General features: G+C 35.1%; 3 protein-coding genes across 5 annotated transcripts in view; 1 reads left to right on the top strand and 2 right to left on the bottom strand.

The window, feature by feature from the left end:
* Positions 1-24,313, bottom strand: part of LOC137252637 (transcription factor Adf-1-like) — a 51,500-nt gene extending 27,187 nt beyond the window's left edge. The window contains exons 1-5 of one of the 3 annotated variants that reach the window (XR_010953638.1): positions 24,194-24,313; positions 24,000-24,138; positions 23,773-23,929; positions 23,003-23,709; positions 16,573-17,448 (exon numbers count right to left, since the gene is read on the bottom strand). Coding sequence is in view for 1 of the 3 variants with exons in the window: in XM_067788653.1 (XP_067644754.1) it covers positions 23,115-23,709; positions 23,773-23,929; positions 24,000-24,129 (882 nt within the window). In the remaining 2 variants the exon portion in view is untranslated. Of the gene's footprint in view, positions 1-16,572; positions 17,449-20,293; positions 23,710-23,772; positions 23,930-23,999; positions 24,139-24,193 lie in introns of those variants that run through there. The other 2 variants (XR_010953639.1, XM_067788653.1) reach the window with 2 other exon arrangements.
* Positions 11,023-13,261, bottom strand: Srp54k (signal recognition particle 54k). The gene is made up of 2 exons (XM_067788652.1): positions 12,196-13,261; positions 11,023-12,134 (listed from the first exon to the last, which is right to left on the bottom strand). The coding sequence occupies exons 1-2, from the start codon at positions 13,111-13,113 to the stop codon at positions 11,526-11,528; spliced, it is 1,527 nt and encodes a 508-aa protein (XP_067644753.1). The 5' UTR covers positions 13,114-13,261; the 3' UTR covers positions 11,023-11,525.
* On the top strand, positions 15,952-20,813 carry wls (Wnt ligand secretion mediator). Its single transcript, XM_067788644.1, has 3 exons — positions 15,952-16,525; positions 16,581-17,443; positions 19,885-20,813. The coding sequence occupies exons 1-3, from the start codon at positions 16,083-16,085 to the stop codon at positions 20,259-20,261; spliced, it is 1,683 nt and encodes a 560-aa protein (XP_067644745.1). The 5' UTR covers positions 15,952-16,082; the 3' UTR covers positions 20,262-20,813.
* Positions 24,314-24,436: the final 123 nt, after the last annotated feature.

The raw sequence follows: 24,436 nt of genomic DNA, 5'->3' as shown, positions 1-24,436 counted from the left end.
TTGTGAATTAAGCTAACGATATTAGGGGTTAGCTCCTCAATCGATATTTTAATAAACACACTTTAAACAACTGTCAAATACCGTCACTGCTGCATGCAAAATAAATTTAGTTCGAGAACGAAAGGAAAGGAGAACAAAGCAAAGGAAAAGAATGCAAAGAAAAGAGATACAAGGAATAAAGAAAATAAGAAGGAAAGATGAGAAACAAATGCTGTAACAAGACGGTTATCGATTTGTGTTAACGGTGAAGTGTCGCTAAAAATCGTTATCGACGAGTTATCGATTTGTGTTAACGGTTTATTATCGCTAAAAGCCGTTATCGACGAGTTATCTCTTTGCTACCAATTTGTTCTTGGAATTGCTATCGAAAAGTGATCGACTTATTATCGACCTGTGGTCGATTACTATAACATTGTGATGACAACTTCTCAACAACAAACCGATAAGGCGTCGATAAGTCGTCGATAATATACCGATAGCTCTACGATAAAAGTTGTTATCGATAACAAGCCGATAACACCTCGAAAACAAACCCATAATATGTATTCATAAATGATTAATTTTTTCGAACCGTGCCAAAATCATTTCAAAATTTTCCCCAAAAAATTATCTCGAAATGATCCCCAAACAGACCGCAAAATGATCTCCGAATGGTCCTGGAAATAGTCCCTGCATGATTTCAAAAATATACGGTCGGGACGTAGCATGTTTTTCCTGATTTACGTTTTCAGGTATATTATTATTTGCAGACCCTGATACTCACATAATGCTAATACCTATATCACACTACCTTATTTTGTCTTGGAATCCAAGCTAGAAAAACTGACGAAAGTTTATCGGAACTTCAAAAGACAAAAACAATTTATATCATGAGAAAACGAGACCACGATGCACAAAATTTTGAAACTAAAAACGAAATTCTCATTTGTCTGAAAAAATAAAGAAAAAACTGCCGAATTTTTCTTGTATTTCGTTAGTTTTTTGAAATATAGTTTACAGACTTAAACCAGTACTGAAACCGTATTAGGAGGGAAGGCGACAAAAAATATAAGAGAAAATACAAGAAAAAACTGAGATAATAGAGTAGTGTCATATAGGTATAAATTTAAAATCACACTAAACGATTTCAGTGATAGTGAAAAAACATTTTAAAATTAAAAATAATCGCTGTGAAAAACCGAAGAAAATCAAAAATAAATGTAACTCACTAAAACCCGTTTTCGTGCTTGTGCGGATAACAACCGGATCCGTCATAAACGAATTGATTTTTTTTCGGTAACCCGTTAAATGCACTATACAATTAATTGATTTCGCCTCTCCAAGTATCTGACATTCACATAACACATATTTTATATATTGTTATGTATTTCAAAAAACTCTCGATAGTTCCGCCCTTCTGTTATCGTTCCAATCACTTAGCTGTCGAATAAATAAACGTTAATATTCTGTATATAAAATGTCCTTCATTAACGGCACTACTACGGTAGTAGATCTTCACGATTTAATGTATTCCCGTACTATACTGCATCTACATCTATATTTGTTGGTAAGAAAACGCTTTTCACTTAGAGACTAATCTAGCGGAAATTATTGAAGACTAGCGTTAGTGGTTAAATAACTCGCTACAAAACGTGTTCTGCTTAATAGCAGGGACACGATGTTGGTCATAGTGTATAACCTATAGCTGCATCGGTTGCAATGAATCGTGGACACACACACTTTTCGGTCATAGAAGTGGAGAATAGTGTAGAGATAAAGTGGGGAGATACATTTCCATATATAGATGTAAAATAAAATAATTTAAAAAAAATTTTTAAGATAACGGTTTTATTGAAAACAATACTTACATTAAGTAGTAATAATAGAAAATAATTAGTTAATTAAATAGTTTTCAATTGCGAAAAATGTTAGAAAATTTGCCAACCAATGGGAAAAATAATTTCACTAGCAAAGTGTGCCAACACCCTTAGCCAAAGCAAATGTCAAATTCTTCTTCTTATGATTTGCTTGGAACAAAATTTGAAAGTTGGCTACTTTGGCGCCAGTGTCGCTCATTCTACCGTTCTCCATAAAAATACGTGCAATCTACTCATCTATATGAAAAACTGCTTATGTGTCGGAGCTATAAGAGATTTACTTTTGTAGAAAATCGACGTCAATGAACTAAGTTTTATGTTGGTAACACTTTCGCCATCAATTTCAGAAAAGTTACATGCATCAAAGTTCGTAGGTAGCCAATTTTTGGATCAACTTAATAAATTGATTCGTGCAATGATGCGTTAATTTTTGCACACTAATTATTGCAACTCTGACGACTTTTTGGAAAAAATTTCAAATATTTTATTGGCATAGAACAATTATCTTTAGAAAATCCTTCCTTTTATTTTATAGAATTCTTTTCAAAAACTATTTATTAATGTAAACGTGTGTGAAAAAATTTTTTGCAATCAACCTTTCTCATGCTACTGTAATTGATTGATAGCGTAATTTCAATACAGTAGTCGCACACAAATGTCCAGAAATTAGAATCAACTTTTTCAATACATTACATGATCTGAAATTGGAATTAGAAATTCTAATTTCTGAGCGTATTTTGCTTTTGTTACAAAATAGATATAAAAAGGGGAATCCCCAATTAATTCATATTACGCTCGGTAGTCGTTAGATTTTCTTCGCGGTTCTGTACAGTTTTTGTGTAAAATTCGATACGCGTACACGTGTGTTGGCATTGTTTGTTTAAAAGTGAAAGCAATTGGCTGAAATGCCAAATAAACCTAAGAAAAATACTCTGTCCTTGGAAACCAAAGTTCAGATCTTGGAAAAGCCTGACAAAAGTGTTCAAGGGAAGCGGTTAGCCCTAGAATTCGATGTGCCGCCATCTGCAATCAAATCGAATAAATCATCAATTTTAAACGCTGTTTCTAATACCTATCATGAGGCTAACAAAAAATCATTGCACATCGCTAAATATTAGTTATGAAGTTTTTGATTAATTTTTGGCCTTTTTAATGTATTTCTATCGATTTTTTATGTATTTTTTGAGAAAATATATATTTACTGTAATTGGAGATTTTGTTTTTGTGGATCTTGTTTTGATTTAGCGCATATATACATATATGTATATTTAATACAAAAACATGTGATATGTGTTGTACTGGTTTGTTATCTTATGTTTTCCCGTTTTTATGAATAAAATTTAATAAGACAAACTTTCATTGTATTTTTTTAATGCAAATTGACTTAATTTTTAAGGTTTTATACAAATAAAAAACGTCCAGGAATTAGAATTGTTCAGATATTAGAATCACCCTAAAAACAAAGTGGTTCTAATTTGTGAGCGTCTACTGTAGCACCTTAAAGCCGCAGTTACCCACGAACGTACGTACAAACAAGTAAAAGTGTCTAAGTTCGGGTGTAACCGAACATTATATACTCAGCGTGAACTTCAATTGTACATTTCATTTCAGATAAATTTCTTTTCTACATAACACGTGGCATCGCCCGTTTAAAAAAAAATTTCTTCCCATTTCCACTTAGAGTAAAACTTGATACATAAGTGAAATATCATTGATTCAAAACAATTTTTTCCTAAGTTATACCTTATTATTCTAGTCTACGACCCTTTTAAAAATATTTTATATAAAAGTGGGCGTGGTCTTTAACCGATCTCGTCCATTTTTTTTTTTAGAAATATTTCATGCTATAGGGAAAGTTTGTGTACCAAATTTTATTACGATCCGTTAATTTTTCTTCGAGTTATGGCTCCAGAAACATAGAAAATTGCTTAGTCATAAAAGGGGCGGTGCCACACCCATTTTCCAAAATTTTAGTATTTTCCAATTTAATGTTATAATTCAATTTAGAAAACAAAATTCTATTGATAAAAAGCCCTTTTTCGCTAAGATATAGCTTATTATTTTCGTCTACGACCCTTTTAAAAATCTTTTATATAAAAGTGGGCGTGGTCCTTACCCGATCTCGTCCATTTTTTTAGAAATATTTCCTGCTATAGGGAAAATTTGTGTACCAAATTTTATTACGATCCGTTAATTTTTCTTCGAGTTATGGCTCCAGAAACATAGAAAATTGCTTAGTCATAAAAGGGGCGGTACCACACCCATTTTCCAAAATTTTAGTATTTTCCAATTTAATGTTATAATTCAATTTAGAAAACAAAATTCTATTGATACAAAGCCCTTTTTCGCTAAGATATAGCTTATTATTTTCGTCTACGACCCTTTTAAAAATATTTTATATAAAAGTGGGCGTGGTCTTTAACCGATCTCGTCCATTTTTTTTTTAGAAATATTTCATGCTATAGGGAAAGTTTGTGTACCAAATTTTATTACGATCCGTTAATTTTTCTTCGAGTTATGGCTCCAGAAACATAGAAAATTGCTTAGTCATAAAAGGGGCGGTGCCACGCTCATTTTTTTAATTTGAATTTTTTCCTATTTACTGTTATAAATACACTTGGGAAATGAAATATCATTGATATAAAGTTCTTCAATCGTCCACGACCCTTTCAAAAATATTTTATATAAAAGTGGACATGGTCCTTAACCGATATCGTTAATTTTTCTTCAAAGCATTCTCTGCCGAATTTTGTTGTTTAACGATTTTTGATTTATCTAATATATAAAATTCTTCTGTCACGGTGTTAGAGGCCTAACTCCTCCGAAACGGCTTAACCGATTCTCATGAAATTTTGTGAGCATATTGGGTAGGTCTGAGAATCGGCCAACGTCTACCTTTTTCTTCGCTACGTTCCTAGGGTCTTGAGATCAAAACGTGGACCCGGGTACCCCTAGAATGTGTTTATTCAATATGGAAATCAAATTGAAGCTGTTGATGTGTGCTATAATGCAGAGTAAGTTTTACACCGCTGAGTGACTAAGATCTCGAGATATAGCCCAAAACGTGGAAAAGGGTACCCCTAGAATGTGTTCATACAATATGGATATCAAATGAAAGCTGTTGATGAGTGCTATAGTACAGGATAATTTTCATACAACTGGGAGGCTAGGGTCTCGAGATATAGCCCAAAACGTGGAAAAGGGTACCCCTAGAATGTGTTTATACAATATGGATATCAAATGAAAGCTGTTGAGGAGTGCTATAGTAAAGGATGATTTTCATACAACTGGGAGGCTAGGGTCTCGAGATATAGCCCAAAACGTGGAAAAGGGTACCCCTAGAATGTGTTCATACAATATGGATATCAAATGAAAGCTGTTGATGAGTGCTAGAGTACAGGATAATTTTCATACAACTGGGAGGCTAGGGTCTCGAGATATAGCCCAAAACGTGGACCCGGATACCCCTAGAATGTGTTTTTACATTATGGGTATCAAACTGAAACTGTTGATGTATGCTTTAGTACAGAGTAAGTTTTAGACCGATGGGTGACTGCGGTCTCGAGATATAGGCCAAAACATGGACCCGGATACCCCTAGAATGTGTGTGTATTATGGATATCAAATGAAAGCTGTTGCTGAGAGCTCTAAAGTTCATTGTGATATTCGATTTAGTCGCATCAATCTGGCAAAACTGATAAATGTGCATGCGAAGCCGAAATAAAGACAAGAATTAATAATATCCACATACCTATTTACATACGTCCTATTCGATTTGCCTGAAATTTCGTATATAAATTTGCCTATATTAGTATTTACGATGCTCTTTTCCGGGAAGTATACCAGAGACCGACTGGGACTGGGATTAGGACTAGGACTGAGACTGAGACTCGGAGTGGGACTGGAACAAATACATACCACCCTCTGGTAGGGCAGAGTTAGACGGAAAAAGCATATTAAAATGTATGCTGATAGGCCAAATTTAGGGCAGAACAACGTCTGCCGGGTCTGCTAGTGAATAATAATATTTTTAAAATTGATTTTATCACAATTGGGCGGAGCCACGCCCATTTAAAAAATTTTTTATTTCAAATTTTTATCAGTCCACACGTCAAAATTAAACATTCTAGGTGTATTATTTACTAAATAATCAGGTTTTTTGTGTTTTCCAAAATGTTATATATATAAAAAGTCATTTTCAATACCAATCTGTTCTGGATCCAGATAAGCTCGTGTACCAAATTTGGTGAAGATATCTCAATATTTACTCAAGTTATCGTGTTAACGGAGAGACGGACGGACGGACGGACGGACATGACTCAATCAAATTTTTTTTTCGATACTGATGATTTTGATATATGGAAGTCTATATCTATTTCGATTCCCTTATACCTGTACAACCAACCGCTACCCAATCAAAGTAGATATACTCTGTGTACAAAGCACTCTGAGTATAAAAACGTGTCAGCTGGCACGACCTATCTTATGAATGTGCAATGTAAACGAAAACTCACCGACGCACAGTGGCGCCTTTTGAGTTTTTTTCTTTGCAAAAATCATAACTTTTGAACCAATGAAGATATTTTAAAAATTTAAAATGCAAATGAAAACGAATTATTTGAAGTTTTATTGTGTGAAAGCTCAGAATGTCACAGGCACAGGGTGCTTCAAAAAAATTCGTCAAAATCGAAAATTTTTAGAAAAATGGAAAACAAAATGTTAAAGTAAAAAATAAAAAAAAAATAAAATGAGATTTGTCTTATAATGACGTATTTAAGCATTAAATAAGATAAACTAATGATTTTGATAAGATAGCGTAGCACTGCCCACTTATGATAAAAAGTTGTATCTAAGTAGTCAAGTAATCAATAACTACAAAAATCGATAGACGTATTGTTTCTTTTAAATGGCAATACTCTTATAAAAATCAAATGTCCGTTTTTGGTGCCACAATAACAAGGTGCTTCAAAATTCACCGTAAAATTTTACATGTTTTTTTTTTTTTCTTTTAATTTACAAGCCAAATATGTATTTTATTAATAACTAAAAGTTATTGAAAGTGGTTCAATGAAATTTTATTTGAGCTAAAGATTAAACAGCCAACGAATTTTGGAAAAGGGGAGTGGCACTGCCCATTTATGCTAAAAAGTTTGATCTTAGTAATCGCTTTACCAATTTGTACCAAACTCGATAGACGTATTGATTTCTATAAAAATTTAATACTCGTTTGAAGGCGAAATGCCTAAGCTTTGAAAGAAATTTGATAAACTTTAAAGAAATGCAATAACGAAAAGTATATATTTATAAATTACTAAATTAATTAATTCTTTTATTTGAAATAAAAAATTAACTTGTACAAAGATATCTTATTTTTCAATAAAGTAACAAAATTGATTAGTAAATCTCTTTTTCATTGTTTTGACAAGAAGTGAGAAACTTATTTTATCTTAATATAGTCATTGTCACTGGAACATATATCTAACAAAGCAACCATTTCCGAGCTATACGCATCTGTAATATCTTTTTGTGTTCTTACATACCTCATAGATGATATGACTGGATCAGAAGAGATAGCTAACATGGTGAAAAGGTCTTCATTTTGTCTAACTCGTGGTACTTTGCAGGTGTTCGCACATCTAAATCTTTTGTAGTACTTGTTCTTAGATTCTTGAGTTTCTTCAGACAATTCTCCTAATGGTAAGCACTGGTACTCTATTAAATCTTTTCCATGTGGTAAAATTTTATGTACCTTTGGTGTAAGTTTCTTCTCAGGATACTTTTGATGCCGCAACTCTGTAGTTTTAGATGCATATTCTCCAAATTTGGGTCCATTAACTGGTCCATGGCAGTTTAAAATATTTAAAATTACTCCCAATCTTTTCACAATATCTCTATGAACTCCTGTTAAGCGAGCAGTCACTTCATCGTTTTCAAAAAATCTTCTTGAGGAGTTACCATCATTTGAATTTCCGAATCCATACTTTGGACAGTCAACTCTAAGGCAAATCGCTTTATAGAATGCATCCTGAATTATTTTTTTTTCTCTGTTTTGTTTCTCCTTACATGTTGTATTGTCGTTGAAAACTTTTCCTTGTTGTGGTAGTGTATAAGCCAGCTTCAAAACAAATTCCATACATCTTATCCTAGCATGCAAAGGAGATATTCCATACTCATAATTTAGTTCGTCAGTTATTGAATCATCAAGATTTTCAAAGTCCTTTTGTCTCTTCTTACAAATTGGACATTTCATTGTAGATGTCGTATTTGTTATTAAGTTCAAAACTTTTCCATCGACCATTGTTAGAACAAAATCATTCTTTATTGTAATGACATTACCCTCTTCAATTTCAATTATTGTTGGTTCTAATTTGGCAATTTGATTTTTTATATCACTCACTGTAGCTTTTATGAGTTCCGAAGACTCCTCGTATTTAAATAATATCGGGCGGCACAATATAGTTGATGACGGAGGTGGATTTTCCAATATTCTGAAGCTTCATCATAAACATATTTACTATCTGTAATTGTTTCATCTACATTTATTCTATGTTTATATGCGCTTTGTCCTGATGATCCATCACAGCCCCACTTAGTTATAAATGCTAGCTCCTTTGGCAGTGATTTCAACTTTTCTTCAGTAAAACTTTGAAGGAGTCGTGTAGACGTATGTTCCATTAGGTTTTGTAGCTCAATTTCAGCTGATACTTCAGTTATTTTGGGACTTAGAGGAACTGTTTCTTTCTTGGCTTGAGTAATTTTTTTGTATCCAGGTAAAATATCGGCATTACGTTGCAATAATGACTTACGCAATATAATATATTTTTTCTTCGTTAACCGAGATCTATAAACAGCGCCAAAGCTTATTCGGGAGTGTATTTCCTAGGTAGCGCATTTGGTGGTGTGGGAATGCTGTTTTTGATCCTCATCAATCGCACTGGACTTGCTACCGCAACTGCTTCTGTTATATGAGACTTCACGTTTTCTTCGTCTTTTGTATATTTAATAGCCAGTGCTTCTGAAAGATGAGTCGTGGCCATAGCTTTTGTGGTATCAGACAGCTTCCTTTTCCTTGTGTAGGTAGAACACTCTTCTATGGATTTTGTTGGTCTCCCTCTAGTTGGATTGGTTGACGTGATAGGCGTTTCTTCGTCTAAAAAAGTTTTGTCAGCTAGCCACTTTTCATGCTTACTTAGCAATTTTGAATTGTGACCATAGACGTCCTTCCATTTTCTTTCTATCATAATGTATTGTAAACCAATTTTTTCTTCCATGCCTTCCCTTTCTTTAATGCTTGTTTCACTCGCTAATTCTCTCATAATAGCCTCAACGAAGTCCCGTCTTGACTTTGTAGATTTAAACACCGCAAATAGTTTCGAGTTTTCTAGATACATATTAGAATTGGCTTCGAGTTTATCTGACTAAATATTAAACTGTGAACTATATTTAAAAATACTATTCACTTTATTTAAGTAAACAGAATACTTAGTTCTTTAAGAGATGGCTAGTAAACTTTTGTGCGCTAATTTGTGACCGTTTGCAGTTTTATGCAAAAACACCTAATTAAAGTTTGAAATATTGTGAAAATAATTCGAAATAATTATGTAAAAGCGCAGATTATAAATATGTAATCTATTTATACTTATTTAATATTAATTCCAGCCTTTTACAACATCAGAAATTAAAATAGAAAAAGTTGATTGTTCCATATGCATGCATTCAAACTGGTCGATGGCAATATTTTTTTCGTTGCCATTACGGGCAAAAATTTCGCTCAAATGGTTGTGCGTACGTCATACGTATACGTACGTTACACACGTCGGTGGGTAACTGCTGCTTTAAGTGTAAAATAAATATTTACGTAGTTAGATTTGACTAGGACCTACTCTATGCCAGGAATTACCCGGCGAATCCTGTACTCAAAGAACAATACCCAAAACTTGCAAAAGAAGAACGCACACTCCCTAGGGAAACGCGAGTCACTCTAGCTCAGCTTCGATCCGGATTCTGTAACAAGCTAAAGTCTTACCCATCCAGAATCAACATACAAAACATATGTCCTGCTTGTAATGTGTCCCCACATGACACCACCCATCTCTTCAACTGTATTGTGGAACCAACGCCTCTAAAACCCCTCTCATTATGGTCAACCCCTGTTGAAACAGCAAGTTTCCTTGAACTCCCGTTAGAGGATATTGATGACAATTTGTGATCGGTCGCACCTATTGGATGGGGTGAAGCACTGCTACAACAACAACAACAACACCTACCTATTTTTAAATTCCTACTAAAATCTGGCAAAATGTATATTAAAAAATTGTATTTATAATGCTTTAAGTTTCGATAACAGTGTCACTTAGCGGTTCAAAACTAAACTACGGGCATTTTGGGTATTGTCGCACAAACTTATACAAATTTGTTGGCAATACCATGTAAACTAATAATAAATTTACGTTCCAAACCTACACGACCTAAACCCGATATACAGCATTGCGCTGTTACAAAGGACAACGACGGTTTATCCTCTTTTTCGAATTTGCTTAGACCGTATAGAGCAAGAGCCTGTGACTGTCAGACCTTTGTCATTTTATAAAAGCTGAAATTTCGATAGCTACCGCCAGCAGCTTATGTGCTGCTAAGTCTCCGACCATAAAATTTACACCCGCAAGGACATAGAGGAGTAATGTTGCCGTTGTAACGATAGACACTCCCAGAAGGTTTTGGGGAGGGTTATCGATGTCGATGTTCCTTTTTCGAATATAGATCCTTAAGCTACTAGCCCGACTATCCCGGGGATGATTTAATAAGACCACTTTGAACCTTCTGGGCCATCCCGCCCCACCCAACGAGGAATTTGGGGTCGCCAAAGCGTTGCCTGCTAAATATGTGTGATACAGTCATATTTGTAACAGAATTCACCTCGCGTAGGCGAAGTTGACAATAGGGTTGCAGAAACTGCGAATTGCACTTATATATATTTTCCAGCAGTACAGCAGATATAATATTTATATTAATAAAAAATTGTTAATACCTACCAACATCAGGTAAAGCACTAGTTGTTGGTCGATTAAAAATACATATCTAACGCAGCACACATATATCTAAGCTACCTGTAAACTCTAGCAAATCTAACCCAATATCTTAAACAAATGATGTTCAAGCAACCAAATAAATCAAAGTCATTGCATATTAGTTTATTTAATATTACAAGATTTATGTTGTTCTAGGTTTATTATGATTTAGGCAACCATTTCTATTAAATGAATATCCAATACAACTTAATATAAGGCTATGAAAAAAATCATTTCTTTGCCGTCAAAGAAAATGTATAGAAAACTGATCGTTATCAAATTTTTTTATACTAAATAATTTTTTCCCTGTCCTCAAACTTGTTATTTTATAATTATTTGTTAGCATTGAATACGTGTATGCAGTCCTAATTTCGACTAAATTTTCAATTTATTAAGTTGTTTATAGTTTACAAAATTGTAAATAAAAATTTATCCAAAAAAGAAAACAACAGAAATTACGTTTACTGGTTTTTAACAATGAGACAAATAGGTGTGCCTAACATAATGCTGCACATGAACGGCTCTTTCTTTGTTTTGCTAAGTCTTTCTTAAGAAATAATTTTTGCTAAAACCTAACACTTGCATAGTTCACCCAAGCGTTTCACTTCCCACCAAAACCCCCCATTAAATTTCCTAAGCCACCGAGACCACCAGCTGCACCCTGTTGTAATTGTCTCATCATGTTCTGTAGACCACCAACTCCGCCCATTTGCTGCAACATACGTGGATCGATCATTTTCGCCATTTGTTGATTTAATTTTGCCATTTGTGTTGGATTAACGTTCTTCGTCATATCGCCTTGCTTGAATAAGCCCTTAACGCCGCCCATTTTTTTCACCACTGCTGCGAATTTGGTATAGTGGGCAATAAGATCGCGGACCTCCTTTTCGAGAACACCAGAACCTTGAGCCACTCGTACATAACGTGTCGGCTGTTTTGTGAATAACTTGACACCATCACGATTATCTAGTTCTCCATCAGACATACTATCCATCATGGTCATCATACGTTTAATGCGTGCCATTGATTCTTGTTCACCGCCTTTGGTCATGAAATCTTGTGAGAAACCAGGAATCATGCCCATTATTTGCGAGAATGGACCCATTTTCATGATGTTTTGAAATTGTTCATACATATCACGTATTGTGAATTGACCATGCTTAATCTTTTCCAGTAGCTCTTCATTTCCATCCAGTTTAAGTTCGTTGACCTGGAAAATCAATGTATTCCAAGTACAATGCTGAAACGAATATTCTGTTATATGTATTTACCTTATCAATGAGGCCCTCGATATCGCCCATACCAAGTAGTTTACTAATGAATGGTTTTGTTTTGAACGGCTCCAGGTCATCAATATGCTCACCTGTTCCTATAAAAATTATAGGCGAATTCGTAGATGCTACTGCCGATAAAGCACCTCCACCTTTGGCGTGCCCGTCCAGCTTGGTAATAATTACAGAACCAATATCCACCTTATCTTTGAACGCTTTCGCTTGAGCCTCACAAGCTTGGCCTATAGAAGCATCCATTACGAATATTATATTATCTGGCGAAACAGCTTTCGATACAGCTAACATTTCTTCGAACAAAGAATCTTCTTGCTTGTGACGACCAGATGTATCAACAATGATAATTTCGAAACCTTCGCGTTTAAACATTTCTACACCGTCTTGAGCAATAACAACTGGATCGATTTCTGTATAACTACCATAAAACGGTATTCGGGCTTTTGTTGCATTCTGTTTAATCTGATCGTAAGCACCAGCGCGGAAGGTATCAGCACATACAAGACAAGATTTCCAATTGCGTTTTTGATAGTGATAGGCTAGTTTAGTACATGAAGTAGTCTTGCCGGAACCTTGTAAGCCGACGAACATAATAACATTGGATCGCCCTTTGACTGGCTGATAAGGTTTCACTCCCGGATCGACCAGTTTGATCAGTTCCTTGAAAACAGCGGACTGTATCATGCGTCGTTTATTTAATCCACCAGCCATTTCATCAAAATCAATGACGGCTCTTACATTTTCACGCAATTGCTTCACCAAGCGTATATTTACATCAGCCTCAAGTAAAGCTGCGCAAATTTCTTTCAGCATAGAATTTAGTGCCTCCTCATTGATGACCGTCGCCTTACTTAGCGATTGGATCGCTGATGTTATCTTTCGTCCTAAATCCGCCAAAACCATATTTTTACCGTTCTATAGCGTGCACCTTTGCAATTTTTAAGTTTTACAATTTTTAATAAAAGTATAGTTTTTAATAAACAATTCCAATCGTATAAATCCGATAATAATACTTATAATACTTTTGATTGTTTGACACGTCGATGTACATTGGCTGTCAGCTGTCACATTCACGCTGCCAGATTCCTAGCTAGTTACCAATAGATGACGCCGAAATGAACAAAGGCCAGCTATATCCCAGCCAGCATTTTTTGAAAATTTAGATCAAAATATATTTAAATATCATACCCCAAGATGATTAAAAACGTTCAAATTTAAAAGCATTTTCTGTTCGAAAATTAATGTATCGTCGGGAGAAAAATGTACCTTAAATGTGATTATTCTTGAATAATCATTTATGATTCCTATTTCGAAACGCTTTATATTCATATTTGATAACATTGTAAAATAGAGCTTTAATTGTTTTAGAGTAATATTTGACTGCTTTTCACAGTCATTTTCTGATCATATTCGTGAACATATTTCAATCGTTTTGGTTGAGATTTTTGAATAATTTTTGAATGCGATTATGATGCATTTATTCTTCATATCTCATTCAAAATAAGATCCTACATAGTAATCTTATTTCATCAGGGGAAGAAAGCATGTGGAAGTGATCTATTTGAACCACAGGTCACTCGCAAATAGAGTTGGGTCATTTCGTTCTGAACTTGTTCAATTGACCGGGTCTCTCAACTGAAAAAGTGAACTAGATCTTTGATTTCGGTTCTATTTGTTCTTTTAGTTCATTTGTCCTTTTTATCTAATGTTATTCTTTCTCTTTTCTCGTTCGCGAACATTGTAAATTCATACATTCATACGCAGAAATTCACAGTGAGCATGAATGTCGATGATGCCACTTACACTAAAGATATGTGTGGTCATGTGTGTTTGGCACTGCTCCAACAATATATGTATGTATGGATTATTTATGAAAAACATGTTTTGTAAGAAACTAATTATTACATTTATGAAACTTGAAAAGTTCATATTTACAATTTGTGTCTGTACTCTTTCAATTTCTTGGATCTTCTGAAATTTTTAACTTTTTTTGAAGTTAATTATACATATATATATTAACTTATTCATTCATAACGCATTTAAATATGCCTACATAAAGCATTGCTGCATACACACCTCCATCTATACTTATTGGCTTTTTTCGCGGGTGCGAGCAGGTGTGAACAAATTTGCTTGAAAAAAAAAGAACAGATGAACAAAAAGAACAACTTGTTCGTTCATCAGAAAAAGAACGAAAGAACAGAATCTCTGAAATGAACGAAAAAGCACAACTCTACTCGCAAACAAACTTGACCGATATACACCTCGACTACAACATCCAACATCAGCTATGATCGTCAATACATATATTAAAATACGATAAGGTACGGGATGTTGAAGACATCAGGAGCTAAATCGTGTGGTTGAAAATGTTAATAAAATTAAAATTTAACAAGCTGTGCTAACATTGCTATAACAAGTGTTCCGCTGTGTGCGAGTGAAATTAACGTAAATAGAAAACATTCTTTTATAATTACAACGTAGTGGTTAAATTCATTCTGCTTTTAAACGAACCGAATAGGTATCGTTTTTTATTGGGTATCTTTGGTTATCTTATATTTCATAGAAATACATACATTTTACATTTTCTAGACTCAAACCCATGATGAAAACACTACGATACATCTACGAGGTATAACCGCTCTCTCTCTTCTGGTCGGCCATAACTTTTTTTTTGAAATTTTTGCGTAATTTAATAATTAAAAACAAAATGAAATCACAAAATAAAATATTCAAATTTGTTTTTATAGTGGAAAAATGTCAACAATGTCGGGTACGGCTATACCTTGAAATTGTTTTTAGTTGTGTTTTTTTTTACATCTATAGACGTTTACGCTTAAACTTTATATGGACTGCTAAGCGTCAAACTTTAAATACACCTCTGAAATTGTTGCGCATAAATTAGTACCACTAAATTTCAAAACGCATTATACTCAAATGCAACTGAAATATGTGTCTATGTTTCACCTCTACACTAATTCTATGTATCAGCTCTTAAAATGATGCGTGTCCACAATTCATCGCAACTGATTCAGCTATATGTTATACACTATGGCCATCAGAGGGTTGTGTCTCCGCTTTTCGGTACACCCTGTGCTGTAGCTAGTTATTTAACCACTGCCGCTAGATGGGTATCTTAAGCATTATCTAAGCGAGGATAGACGTTTTTTTTTTACGCGCAAACGTAAACGTATACGCGTTTAAAAAAAAAACACGGCTTTTGTCATGTTCAAACCCATGTACAATTTAAATAGAAAATTCATTAACGGGGCAAGAATAGATATGATTTTTTTTATTTCAAGAACAGGAATTTTCTGTGCGCGACAGTTTTTTTAACATTTTGAACGCATAAAATACATTTTATAACTAACTTCTGTCGCTAAATACAGAATACGATCGAAGGACATTACTTGTGTAAGCTATGTGATTTCTCAGTGTTGTATTATTGCGGCCGTCATGAGGGTAAAAACGTTTTTTCCCACCGCTATTCTGAAAGCGGTGTAGATTTTGTCAAATATCTCGAAAATAAACAAATATTTATACTTCAAATCTATTTTTGAAAATCTATTTACATATATAAAAAAAGAAAACACAAGCCTTATGAGGCGGTTTATCAATGCGAGGCGGTTATCAATGTCCACTTAAAGGTGACAAAAGAAGAATGTAAATTGGTATTAACGTACATCAAAAACATTGACTTGGCAACCATAGTTATGGTTCTTCTTGCGCAGCCGCTTTTGACAGCAGCGCGGCTATAAATTATTTTACTTTTGCTGTGGTATGCGAATACATATTTTGTTTTCGTGAATTTTATAATAAATTAAAATTAGTTGAAATTATAGTTAATATTGACTTAGACACTTCCGTAAAAAATGGCGGGCACAATACTTGAGAATCTTAGTGGTCGTAAGCTGTCCGCATTGGTTACGCTTTTACTTTTAAGTCAAACACTTTGTTTTCTTTTGGGTGGTCTACTCGCGCCACTACCAGCCGGTCATCAAGTGATATTGGGTATGGTATGCAAAGATACACCAAAGCGTCAAAATGACACTACTTTCTGGTTGCATCTACGCGGTGTTGGCAAATGTGCATCCGTTTCCCAAGAAGAAATTGAGAGGCATGATACAAAAATGGCAAATGAAATCGTATATATTTTTCAAATGCCTCTGCCGCGTGGTGAAGAATTGGACTACTCCCGTTGGCAGCAAAATTTAATTGGAGTATTGCAAATGGATATTGCGTACGATGCGGACGTGTCACGGATTGCACCTCCAAAAGATATGCAAATCACTATAGACGCGCGCCTAGCTTACAGGTTAATAATAGATATTTTTAAAATTATTTAATTTAATATATGCTTACCTTTTCAGAAATAAAGGCGACAGACAAAATGACTGGAAGCTATATGCACATTCTCTGGAGCGACGTTATTTAGATTGTAGTTTAAAAACAGCAAGTCAGGAAGAATCTTTATTTTCTTGTGATATGGTACCTCTATTTGAGTTGGGCGATCTGCATCATGATTTTTATTTGCTTAATTTGCGTTTTCCGATTGATACCGATATGAAAATGAATCTCAACTTGGGCCATATGCACGATTTAACACTTACAGTCATACATCAAAATGGTGGTTTCACTAAAGTTTGGCTATCGCTAAAAACGGTACTATTCCCATTTGTAGTTGCCATCATGGTTTGGTTTTGGCGTCGTGTGCATATACTACAACGTTCCCCAGCACTTCTAGAATACATGCTTATCTATCTTGGTGCCGCCTTGACCTTCCTCAATTTTCCTTTGGAATATTTGTCTTTGTTCATTGAAATGCCATATTTGCTCCTATTGAGTGATATTCGTCAAGGCGTATTTTATGCAATGTTGTTATCGTTTTGGCTTGTTTTTGCTGGAGAACACATGCTTATTCAAGACTCCCCATATAAATCGACAATACGATCCCGCTATTGGAAACACTTATCAGCTGTTGTTGTCGGATGTTTATCACTCTTCATTTTTGATATATGTGAACGAGGTGTACAAATGCGTAATCCATTCTATTCTATCTGGAATACTCCATTTGGCGCTCGCGTCGCTATGAGTTTCATTATTTTGGCTGGAATTTCTGCCGGTATTTATTTCCTCTTTCTTTGCTTTATGGTTTGGAAGGTTTTCAAGAATATTGGTGCAAAACGTACATCGTTACCATCTATGTCCAGTGCACGTCGGTTACATTATGAAGGTGAGCTGCAAATTAGTTGAGAACATTAGAACTTTAAATACATATTGTGAGCTGATAGCCATAGCAGCTAGGGCTCTCTTTTGTTAGTTTTAAAATTTATTTTAAGCCCAAATATATAATAATAATAAATGCATATTGTCGTACCATCAGTAAAAACTTCTAATCCCATTCAACAACATTTTACGGATACACGAAAACACAGCCCAATGAGCACTCAACTTAAAGCAAGCATACGTCTTTTTTATACTCAGCGTGCTTTGCACACAGAGTATATTAACTTTAATTGGATAACGGTTGGTTGTACAGGTATAAAGGAATCGAGATAGATATAAACTTCCCTATATCCAAATAATCAGTATCGAAAAAAAATTTGATGGAGCCATGTCCGTCCGTTTGTGCGTTAACACGATAACTTGAGTAAATATTGAGATATCTTCAGCAAATTTGGTACACGAGCTTATCTGGAACCAGAATAGATTGGTATTGAAAATGAGCGAAATCAGATGATAATCGCGCCCACTTTTTATCTATATAGCATTTTGGAAAACACAAAAAACATGATTATTTAGTAAATAATACGCCTAGAATGCTGAAATTTGACATGTGGACTGATATTGAGACACTTGAAAAAAATTTGAAAAATGACCGTGGCCCCGCCCACTTGTGATAAAATCAATTTTACAAATATTGATCATAAATCAAAAATCGTTAAACCTATCGTAACAAAATTCGGCAGAGAGGTTACCTTTACTATAAGGAATGCTTGGAAGAAAAATTAACGAAATCGGTTAAGGAACACGCCAACTTTTATATAAAAGATTTTTAAAAGGGTCGTGGACGAATATAAAAACACGTTATCTTTGCAAAAAAAAGAGCTTTATAACATTGGTATTTCATTTCCCAATTGGATTTATAACAATAAATAGGAAAAACTTAAAATTAAAAAAAAAAAAAATGGGCATGGCAACGCCCCTTTTATAACTAAGCAATTTTCTATGTTTCGGGAGCCATAACTCGAAGAAAAATTAACGGATCTTAATAAAATTGGGTACATAAATTTTCCCTATAGCAAGAAATATTTCTAGAAAAAATGGACGAGAATAATAAGCTATATCTTAGCGAAAAAAGAGCTTTGTATCAATAGAATTTTACTTTTTAAATTTAATTATAACATTAAATTGTAAAACACTTAAATTTGAAAAAATGTGCGTGGCACCGCCCCTTTTTTGTCTAAGCAATTTTCAATGTTTCGAGAGCCACAACTCGAAGAAAAATTTACATATCGTAAAAAAATTGGGTACACATATTTTCCTTATAGCAGAAAATATTTCTAGTAAAAATGGACGGGATCGGTTAAAGACCACGGCAACTTGATATAAAACAAGTTTAAAAGGTTTAAAAGGGTCGTAGACTAGAATAATAAGCGATAACTTAGCAAAAAATAGTTTTGAATCAATGATATTTCACTTATCAAGTTTTATTGTAAGAGGAAAGGGGAGACATTTTAAACGGGCGGTGCCACGTGTTATGTAGAAAAGTAATTTATCTGAAATGAAATGTGCAATTCAAGCTCACGCTGAGTATATAATGTTCGGTTACACCCGAACTTGAACATCTTTACTTGTTTTTTTTTTTATATTTGATTTCTGTGGTAGGGATTCTTAGATCCTCATAAACCAGGTTGTATTCCGACGTATTTAAGTGATTTGGTTGTTGAGAAGAATACAAAATATTATTTCAATTTGAATTTAGTTCAGTTATTAAAATTTATTTGTGGTTTTACAATCTTCAGGTACCAAACGTATTAAATTTTTGGTTGTTCAGTTTTTGTAAAAACATGTTCGTGGTATTAAGTGTTGTATTATAACAAATGTATGTTAATTCTGGTTATATATGTACATGACTGTGCATTAGACTGGGTCGATTTATTAACCGAAATCGCGCCATCGATTTTTCGATAAGATTTGGACTCTGGAAAAAAAGTTCCACTACCAAAAAAATTATTTTTGAGCCTGCGAAAAAAAAATGCCGAAAGGGTAAATTTTTCGTCCAAAACACTCCCCGAAACCCAAAAAAAAATTTTTTTTTCAAAAAAACGGTTATCGCCAACGTTTTTCAACAGTTTAAAAAAAAATATTTTTTGGGTTTTGGGGAGTGTTTTGGTCGAAAAATTTACCCTTTCGCAATTTTTTTTCGCAGGCTCGAAAATTATTTTTTGTGTATGCGTAATGGAACTTTTTTTCCTGAATCCAAATCCTATCGAAAAATCGATGGCGCAATACCGGTTAACTTTCGTCCATACAAATCGACCCATGTTACTGTACATATATGTATAAGGGTAATTTCTATCCCGTTGTTTTTTCCGTTTGTCCTCGGTGGCGTTATGTATTATCATATTATAAATCAAATAATTAAAACCACTTAATATAATATTCTTCTAGGTCTCATATACCGCTTCAAATTTCTTATGTTGGCTACACTTATTTGTGCGGGATTAACCGTTGCCGGTTTTATAATGGGTCAAGTTGCAGAAGGACAATGGAAATGGGATGAAGATATGGAAATACAATTAACATCAGCTTTCTTAACAGGTGTTTACGGCATGTGGAACATTTATATATTTTCTTTGCTTATACTCTACGCACCAAGTCATAAACAGTGGCCGTCCAATAATTCGGACGAAACAACACAATCAAATGAAAACATTGTTGCAGCAGCAGCAAGTGAAGAAATTGAATTTAGTCACTTACCATCCGATTCGAATCCTACTGAAATTTCATCGCTCACCTCATTTACTCGAAAAGTTGCATTTGATTAGACGCTACTTAATATTGGAATGAAAATGGAGCTGTTTATAATAGACTGAAGTTTGGCACAATAATGACAATTTGAGTCAGTATATCTTCGCATATACATACAATCGTATAATACAGCATACCCAACCATGTACTTACATTTTATGATCACTGAACGAATATTAATATCTAATATATAATTAATCTTAATCTATCAAACCCCCTCCCATTACTTACAATAAGTCAAGGCATTGAAAGTACATAAGCAAAGTATTGAAATTTTTATATACATACCTAATTATAAATTATAATATCTTGCCATAAGAAAGTAATATAGAAAAACTTATCGTCGATATTTACGCTCTTCTTAATATTAGACTTAGCACAAATATGCTGCATAGCAATAAGAAAAAAATTAACAGTATTATTTTGAGGATATTTACTTATTATTAAGGTAAAATCCATATGCCACCTCTTATAAACTTAATATTTAATTTTTTTTACTACTAATGTAGTGTTTGCATGTAACTTTCTCTTTTTAAAATAGTATATATAAATAAATTTTTAACGAAAATAATTTTTTTAGCAGAGAATTGTTTTTGTCATGCTGTTGTAATAACAAAGACGATCCCCGAAGGTTTTGGGGAGTATTATTGATGTTGATAGCCCTTTGCCAGATATAAATCCAGTGCGTTCCGGTAACAAGCACCATTAAGGTACAAACCATCTCGGGAACGATTTAATATACCACATTGAACCTTCTAGGCCATTCCGCCCCTCAATCGCCAGAGCCTCGTCTGTGGTAGGTAAGGTTGGATTGCAGTAAGCAAAAAACTTTGCAGACGGATTTCGAACCGTTTGTTGAAATTGAAATTGGCTCAAATGTCTCTCCCGCTGCCTTAAACTGGCTGCTAGGGTAGACGGGTCAATTATTCAGTAATGCCTTCGCAGCTGTCGGCAAACAAATGGAACGGGTTTTTGCCTCGAGCATCTGATATACTATAATAAAATTTGCCTACTGACATTACCGGTTTCTGTCCTGTCATGGCAATGTCCTGAATTTACGCCCCTAATCCTGCCAACTTTTCACATTGGTCTATTTATCGTTCAACCCACAACACAACTCGTACTGGAAGAAAGCCTTTGCTCCGTAAAGAGTTTGTTGTTAAGAAAGCTCCCTGATGTGAACATGAAGGCGTCAAATCTTTTATCGCATTCTACGGTACTACCCGTCATTGTTCTGCTGTACAGTTGCCCCTGATTTTCATCCAAAGTCTATCTGTGGGAATCAAGACTGCGTGAAAAATCGACCAGGCATTCGACTCTTGTGAAGGCATCTTAATGCGATTGCTGTCGTTTCAATGGCAAAAGTGTTTAGAAAGCCGCCGTGGTGTGGTGAAAGCATACTCCGCCTACCACAGCTAAGGTCGCGGGTTCACCTCCAGGGTTAAGCAGTATCGAAAGTTTAGAAAATGTTTTTTCAATTAGGCTAACGTTTTTCTAAGCCGGGTGGGCTCTAGGCTGTGATTTTGCAAACAATCCGAGTGTATATCTGCCATGAAAGCTTCTCAGTCAAAGTTCGTGTGTTTTGCAGATGCCTTTCTGAGTCGTTATAAAATATGTAGGTCCTGTCTCGCCAAATTGTAAAAAAATTAAAAAATGGACGACGCAAAAAGGAAAGAGGCTCCGCCAAAATTGGGTAAAAGTCTAGAGAGGTGTGAAACAACGCGTCTTGACATCAGTATTAATAATCCGTAGGCGGAAAATAAAAATTTTAACTCGTTCAAAAGATATTAACAAAAAACCGAAAAAAGACCAGCGGGTACCTCCGAAACGGGGGGTGGTATCCATAGTATTTTTGCGCACAACACCTTTATGCGTTGGCGCTTATAAAAAATTACCCTGGGTGGGTCCAACACCGGTTTGGAGACCAAAACTATATCCGCACAAAACACTTATGTTCACAATTTTTTTTGTGGGTACAACAACATTACAACAACCGGTAATAGTCTAGTTGAGGGGTTGACTACTAATATGCTAACAAAAATATCAAGAGAGGTGTCAAACGACGCGTCTTGACATCAGTATTAATAATCTGAAGGCGGAAAATAAAAATTTTTAATCGTTCAAAAGATATTGACGAAAAACCGATAAAAGACCCGCGGGTACCTCCGAAACCGGGGGTTGGATCCATAGAATTTTTGCGCAGAACACATTTCTGCGTTGGCGGCCTTCGGCCGCGCTTATAAAAACTAACCCTGGGCTACGCCATGCCTAGTCCGGGTGTGTGGTATAACCGTGGCTACCGCCACGGTGGTGTACAATTTTTTTTGTGGGTACAAACACAACAACAACCACATGAAGATCGCCAACTTCAACTGCAAATATCTCCGGACAGAGATACAGTTTTTCTTTTCCACGTTCAGATTATTATTCTCGAGATTAATACGCGTCTTTTGACACCTCTCTCGATAGTTTTGGTAGCGTATTAGCAGTCGACCCCTCAACTAGACTATTACCCAACAGCCACATGAAAATCGTCAACTTCAACTGCAAATATCTTCGGGCAGAGATACAATTTTTCTTTTCCGCCTTCGGAGCGCTCCGGGGCCATTTACCGGTTTTTTGAAAATATCTTTTGACAGAAATAAAATTTTAAATTTTCGCTTTCGGATTCGTGGCCCTGAGATCAAAACGCGTCTTTTGATACCTCTACCGATATTTCGACGAGTTTTAGCTGTTGTGAGCTAAAGTAAAGAATTACCATATTTACAAACGCAACATCTTGGTTGATTATGGCGATATTATTGGCATGCATAAGCTTGTGTTAAACGCTTCTATATTAAAAATGTCATTGTGTCACGGCCTTTAAATTTCTATCTGTATATGGATCTCGCTTCATTGGAACGGATCAGCTGTATTCCGAATACCCCTGTGGGCTCATAGCATATTTCATACTGCGCTTCGTCGTGCTCTTCAATTTGAGCCTGCATAACTATTTCAGTGCAGCGCTGCATCACCATTGCCTGTCTTGACTCCCTTAACTTGGAAATTGCTGAGCACATCATCAACCCAAATCCACGCACATCTGAGCTGAACTCTTCGCGACGAGCCTTGCGTTCACATACTTCCTTGAACGTTTTTATTGTATCAAGGATAGCAGCGTCTAAATCATCACGTTTATCAGCAGCTCGTTTTCGTCGAGACGTTGACGGTGCAGACGAATCTGTTGAAACCTCAGCGGGCGGAATTGTTGATGGCTCAGTGGGCGGAATTGTTGATGGCTCAACTGGCGGAATACTGATTGGTGCATGCTCAGATGGCGTAATTGTTGAAGGCTCAGAGGCCGGTGGCTGAGCTGAAGGAATTGGAGAAGACTGTGGAGTGGGTGTACTGCAGATGAGGGACTCGGAAAAACTTAAACATACTTCCTTTGAACCACAATCAAGCATTTGAGAGCTTTGCCGCATTCTGTTAAAAAAAAGTGTTGATAATATGCATACACAAAATGCTAATACACTACACATTACTTACGGCCTAGGAACAATGTGCCCTCTTAAAAATTGGAGGCTTTCCATCAGCTCCCACTGCCTTCCGTTAACAGCACCACTTCCAGAAGCTCTGTTTGAATTGCGCAATTCTTTACCAAAGCGTTCCCGGAGGTTTCCCCATCGCTTCATCGCTACGCTTTCTTTAGTGAGGGAATGTATTTAAGGATGTATGTATATATGTACATATCTAAATAATAACGAAGAAGTTACCATCAACTCCTAGATTACTCCCAATTTGTATCCACGCTAGTCTCTTTTGGTTGGAATCTTTAAAATCTTTGTGTGTCTTGTCATAGAGGCAAGGGCAGTCTCGCACCAGCTGAATTAGATTGTCATCCATTTTGCTAAGCTATGAACGCAATCTTAATTAATATTTTCTTAAAAAATGTAAAATGATAACTCACCAAACAGCAGAATACAATAAATATAGAAACAATCGCAAAATTAAAGCAAAACAATCAAATGAAATAAAGGAAAAAGCTAATCAGCTGTTTATCGTTACGGCGGAAAACCAAAAAACCAATTGGTTGGCGTTACGATAAAGCACCAATAATCGATTACATTGATTCCTAGGTTGTTCGAATCAGCTGATATTAGGTTACCGATACGGTTACCGATAAAGCACCAATGACTCCAGCTTTATCTAT

This window comes from Eurosta solidaginis, chromosome 5 (assembly GCF_040869045.1).
Source record: "Eurosta solidaginis isolate ZX-2024a chromosome 5, ASM4086904v1, whole genome shotgun sequence".
In the NCBI taxonomy this organism is placed as follows: Eukaryota; Metazoa; Arthropoda; class Insecta; order Diptera; family Tephritidae; genus Eurosta; species Eurosta solidaginis.
The sequence above is the reverse complement of the archived record's forward strand: the minus strand, read 5'-3'. Positions and strand labels throughout refer to the sequence as shown.